The sequence below is a fragment of the Leiobunum rupestre genome, chromosome 11 (genome assembly GCF_980474605.1).
Source record: "Leiobunum rupestre chromosome 11, qqLeiRupe1.1.hap1, whole genome shotgun sequence".
NCBI lineage: Eukaryota > Metazoa > Arthropoda > Arachnida > Opiliones > Sclerosomatidae > Leiobunum > Leiobunum rupestre.
The window spans coordinates 38,087,286-38,093,574 of record NC_143394.1 but is presented as its reverse complement, the minus strand read 5'-3'; the positions used below and the strand labels follow the sequence as shown (position 1 = coordinate 38,093,574).

The following is a 6,289-nucleotide window of genomic DNA, read 5'->3' as shown; positions in this document are numbered from 1 at the left end:
GCTACGTCCGAACGCGCATACCTCCTGACACGCACGCTGGGAATTCCCAACGGTTCGATTCGACCCTTTACCGCTAGTATATAAAATACTCTCTTAACCATAAGTTTCCATCTAATGCTATTTTCTTCGTACATTTCCCGATATTTTTTTTTTAATTTTTAAAACAAGGGCCACAGAATAGTTTGAATATTGAGGGTGGAGCAATATAATCACGTGTTTTGAGAAGTGGGTACCTACGCCTGAGTCGCGTCACGGAAGGAGATTAGATTCCTGAAATTCGTCCGGAATTTTTCAAACGATTTTGTTTACCTTTAAAGGGGAACGGCCAAGCTTTTCCAAATATGGCCTTATTTCCGTATCAAAAGATTAACAAGACGTTCAATATACTAAAACGTACCTTTTTTTGTCTTGAACAAATAGCTTATGGCCCAAAAATTTTAAACTAAAAATAACGCCAGGTGTTTGGGTTTGAATTTTCGCCGCCATCTTAGGGGCTGCCGCCAGCGCCCCTAACCCCGTATGAGCGATTTGCGAACTATCCTAACTTTTAAAATCGCGCAATTTAGGCTTAAGTCTCTTACAACTGGAACGCACCGCGCGTGCAAAACATATTTTTTGCGTCTTTAGCTTTTACGTTGTTTTTCTGTTCACAGACTTCTCACCAGGTGCTGCGGCGGACGCGCGCTTTTCGATTTCCCGAAATTTCTTTACTTTATTCAAAATTAACCACTCAATATTTTTTGATGCGGTTTTCGCCATAAATTTTAGTTTTTAATGGGCTATAGGGCTATATAACTGGTTAAAGCTTGGTCATTCCCCTTTAAGAAAAATGGTGAAATGGAATGCCGTCATTATATGATATATACAATTACATATGATTCACTCTTCCTCGAAAATTAGGCGTCGAACTTCTCACCTGTATTGCGGACATAAATTCAAATTTGGTGGTCGCCATGGCGTCCGGGTGTAATTTAGAATGACTGGAAGTCGCTAGATAGTTGACAGAGAGTTTGTGCAATTCGGTAAGTACACGGTCATTCGATATATGTTTCACTTTTAAGGCCTACATAAATTCTTCGCGTGTTAAGAGTTTTCTTGTCGAGGGGCAGGTCACTTCCATTTTGGGTGCGTCTTAATCATAGTAAAATGATTAAATCAGGGTAATAGTGATTAAATCAGGGTAATCAAGATTAAAAAATCTAATGAAGATTAGAAAATCTAATCACGATTTAAACGAGATTTAATCATTCTAATCATGATCTAATCTTTTTAATCAGGATTTAATCATTTAAACGAGATTCAATCTTTTTAATCAGGATTTAATCATTTAAACGAGATTCAATCTTTTTAATTAGATTTAATCATTTTAATTAGATTTAATAATTTTAATTAGATTTAATCATTTTAATTAGATTTAATCATTTTAATTAGATTTAATCATTTTAATTAGATTTAATCATTTTAATTAGATTTAATCATTTTAATTAGATTTAATCATTTTAATTAGATTTAATCATTTTAATTAGATTTAATCATTTTAATTAGATTTAATCATTTTAATTAGATTTAATCATTTTAATTAGATTTAATCATTTAAACGAGATTCAATCTTTTTAATTAGATTTAATCATTTTAATTAGATTTAATCATTTTAATTAGATTTAATCATTTTAATTAGATTTAATCATTTTAATTAGATTTAATCATTTTAATTAGATTTAATCATTTTAATTAGATTTAATCATTTTAATTAGATTTAATCATTTTAATTAGATTTAATCATTTTAATTAGATTTAATCATTTTAATTAGATTTAATCATTTTAATTAGATTTAATCATTTTAATTATATTTAATCATTTTAATTAGATTTAATCATTTTAATTAGATTTAATCAATATAATCGGTCGAATCGATAATTTATCATTAAAATCAAAACTAAAGTACCATTTAATCATACTAATCACGATATAATTTTTTAATCAGGATTTAATCATTTTAAACAGATTTAATTATTTAATCATTTAATCATTTAATCATGATTAAATCAGATTTAAACATTCTAATCATGATTAAACGTGATTTAATCAACTTAATCGTGATTAATTGAATTTAATCAAAATAATCACGATTAAATCGGATTTAATCTTTTGAGGGGTGCGTCGTTAATCAAGGAAGTGTGATAAAATACGCGAAAAATGAGATTAGTCCATAATCAAGGAAGTGACCTCCCCTCGTTTCTTGTATATTTCCGATTTCTCAAAAGCGAATAACAAAGTGAAACACGTAATTTCGCATGCTGGAATGGGTGAGAATTTCCCGCCAAACCGCGAATGTATACACCGCATCGCGGCATAAAATATGTTAAATGATAATTAATGCTCAGTTATAAACTCCATTTCCAATGTAATAGTGAAAATCCGCGGAAAAACCACGAAGGTGGGTGTTACGAGGGATAATATAAACAGTATATGGAAATTCATACTTATCTCCTAAGAATTGTCTTATGTACTTCTGGTGTTATCATAAGCCGATAATAAGGTCCCCATAAGCAAAGGCCTAGGCCAAATATTTGACGTAGGTATTCAAAATCTGCACATCCTAGTGGCTACGTCATTTAATAAATAAATAAATTTCGCGAAATGCATGATGAATGCGCATAAGCCGTGTGCGAACGTTTTTAAACTTACGAGGAGACTATCCGAGGTGATAATCACCGATTTGTTGTAAACTAGGTGGGTATGTAGGCCTTATGGTAACATGAAATTTCACCAAGGGAAAAATTGCAATGGGCTTTAGTTTTGCCATGGCAACCGAAAATGTTTTTGACAACACAGTCTGTATATTTTCTCATTGAAAATAACATGGGAATCTGAGCACTTCTAAGGGTACCACCCCCTGTGAAAAATTTTAAAAAAATTTCAATTTTCAAAACCAAAAAAAAATGGATCAAAATTGACAAATGAAATGAATTTTATGATATTTTGATGAATTTTGGTCAATTTGATCAAAATATGTAAAAATTGATCAATTGTTATTTTCAATGGGACAATATACAGACTGTGTTGTCAAAAACATTTTCGGTTGCCATGGCAAAACTAAAGCCCATTGCAACTTTTCCCTTGGTGAAATTTCATGTTACCATGAGGTCTACATACCCACCTAGTTTACAACAAATCGGTGATTATCACCTCGGGTAGTCTCCTCGTTAGAACCACGCGGGAGAGATCTCCGCCGCGACCCCTTAGCACCGGAGCCAAGGCTTATTCCCAAATTTATCGCTTTAAAACTTAAAATTAACACTTATCTTTGCAAAATGATTCGTCAGATCCTAAAACTGGCTATTATAAATAAGAGGTATTTATTTTTAAAATTTGAGATTTATACGCGTTTTGTGTGGCATTTATCAACCCAAACGTGGCTGCTTTACCAAGTAAGATAATATTTTAGGTGTAGAAATTTGGAAAAGAAGATGTCGCTACTGCCCTATCGTTAATTTTCTTCGCGCATGGACATAGCCGTTACCATAGGGATCTATGCTAGAACTTTATTTATGGAGACCTTTAATAGGCTTATGGCGTTACTGACTGCCAAGCCGGCGACACTACGCGTTACGAGAGAATAACATAAACAGAATATGGAGATGACCACTTATCTCGAAATATATATCTTATTTACTTGTGGCGTTGCGTAATACCAAGCCGGCGGTCGGGTTATCGAGTCGCGGTGGCCCGCTACCTCCGGAGTGGGGCTTTCCAGTATAGTCCCATCAGACATTTATCCCCCCCCTTGCGCGCGCTCACTACCCCCCCCCTCCGCCCTCCTGTTATTGCGCGTTTCCCTACATTATCGATTAAAGCGCGGAATGTGTGTTGAGCTGTGCGGAGAAGCCGATTTCGGTCTCATTCGACGAGAAGCCAGTACCACGCGAAGGGGCGCGCTCAGTGATCCTCCACCAACCGACGGAGAAAGAGTTGTTTCTTCCGAAACGGACAATTACTAATTACTAGATTTAAGTCGTATAACTGAAAGACGCGAAAATGAAAGGTCGAGTCATTTGTTTGTTAACGTCGCTTCTCCTGACGCCCATAGTCCTTCCTAGTCCCATTGGTAAGTTCTCTTCTCGCTTGTTTGACTAAACGACGTATTTGAGTTGTACAGTAATCTTACGCCTGAAACACGTACCTTCGTGGGCTACCGCTCTTTTTCAAAACACGTCGGGATAAAATAGTGCGAGGCGTAATACAAACTACTTTTTACAGGATGCAAAAACTATTCGTTAGTTTTGGAGTATTTTTTAGGAAATAGCGAGCAATTTCAAAATACAGTTTGGCGGTTATTGTGTGGAAGAACTACAGAAGTTGACAGTTTGGGGTAAAAGGTGTATTCTTTTTGTCCCAAAGCGAGCGAATAGTTTTGGCCTATAGTGTTTTAAAAGGTTATGCAAACATTTGAAGGAGTTGTAGAGGGATGAGTTGAGAAGTATGCCTGTTTTTCCCCCATTTTCCAACGATGAGTTAATAGAGCGCCAAAGAGCTTCAAAGTGTGGCCTACTAGCCGCTGGAAGTAGGATGCAACCAACGCAAAACCAAGCAGCAGGGACTTTAAATAACGTTTAAGTTTACTTTTTTACGCTGGTTACCTCGATTTGTTTACCAAGTCCTTTTTTAACGATCACACGAACCCAAACCTTAATGGTCGCGTTTCTCCGCTGGTTGGTTTTGCGCTTGTTGCAGCCTACTTCCAGGGGCTAGTAGGCCACACTTTGAAGCTCTCTGGCGCTCTTTTAACTCATCGTAGGAAAATGGGGGAAAACAGGCATACTTCTCAACTCACCCCCTACAACTCCTTAAAATTTTTGCATAACCTTTTGAAACACCCTGTATAGATATTAGAACCGGAAAATATTATTTATAAATGGTTCAATATCCTTATCTAGTCGAAATTTCGAAATTTTGTTATTGTTCCCTGATTTGGCGGGAAATTCGCTTCCATTGGAAACTGCCTGGTGTTTTCACGTGTGGATGTCGGAACTTCTTTATTAAACTCTAATACCAAATAACTAAGTTGGGACTTTTACTAGTTGTTAATTTCACATACCACCAAAAGTAAATGATATTTATCTTATTAGAAGTATCCCTTTTTCAATTCCACTCTATCTATCTTTATAGCGCAGTACACTTCCTTTATTCATAGTGGGGTGGTGGCGTGGTTGGCACTTTCACCTCGCAGCACGAGGAGCCGGGTTCGATCCCAGCTTGTGGCGCTGGGTGTAAACTCCGAACCACTCCTTCCGCGTTGAGTTTGCAAGTTCTCTCCCCACTTGTTAAAAGGGGGTTTTCCCAGAGTTCTGCGGTTTCCCCTTACCATTAAAACTTGTCGTGGCTAACGGTAATAGTTAGCGTAGGGAGCTGTTGACTCGCGTGGCTTGAAGGGCTGGTCACCACCCTCCTTCGCATTGTAACCCGGCCACCTGATTTAAAGGCATTAAAAGTCTCTTGATGCCTTGGTTATAAGCCTAGCTGATTATTATGTAATGTCCTACAATTTTTTAATAATACCTTTGACAGAAGGACATAATATATCAATTACGAGAGAAGTAACGATATCCATATCCTTCTAATTTTTATACGTTTGAAACATGTACCTATGATTTTAAAAAAAAATTCGGATTAAAAAAATCAATATATTGATTTTATAAAACTATTTCATGGGGAATATGTGTTTTGTGTATGAGTAAAGATCTCTTAAAGGCCTAGGTTTTTTCTGCCTGTCCCCCTTTAAATTAACTTAGTGGAGCACAAATACCCTGGTGGTAGGCCAACCGCTGAACATGTTGGCCTAATTTAAAGGGAGACAGGCGGAAGAAAACCTAGGCCTTTTCTACGAAGGCTTCTGTGATACTTTTCACCTAAGAGTGATATTATAAACTTCTGATAACACGCTATCTTTGCCTATTACGTCTTAGGCACATTCGAAGGTACATTTATTAAAACCAGAATAGAGAGACAGAAATTATCGGCGTTTTCAGGTCATTAAATATAACTCGAATAATTTATGAGGTGTGATTTCGTTGCGTAAATAAATTAGAGACATTTCGGACTATTTACGAAAGGGTTATCTCCAGTCATAACGGCTCTCACGGGGCCCGCAATTATTGTTTTACCTTGGACCATACGGCATCTGGACACTAAGTGTACTTTTTCCGTCCTGGGGTAAACCACGGCCAACTTTGATCACGCGCTGTTCGCGCTACTACGGCCAACACATTCGTCGAAATTCCGCGAGCA

The 6,289-nt window shown here is 36.5% G+C and overlaps 1 protein-coding gene across 1 annotated transcript in view; it reads left to right on the top strand.

Annotated features, from left to right (window-relative positions):
* The first annotated feature begins 3,893 nt into the window (after nucleotides 1-3,893).
* Nucleotides 3,894-6,289, top strand: part of LOC149922522 (uncharacterized) — a 73,626-nt gene continuing 71,230 nt past the window's right edge. The window contains exon 1 of the mRNA XM_090163884.1: nucleotides 3,894-4,109. Within this exon, the coding sequence (XP_090020010.1) occupies nucleotides 4,040-4,109 (70 nt within the window). The 5' untranslated portion in view covers nucleotides 3,894-4,039. The remainder of the gene's footprint in view (nucleotides 4,110-6,289) is intronic.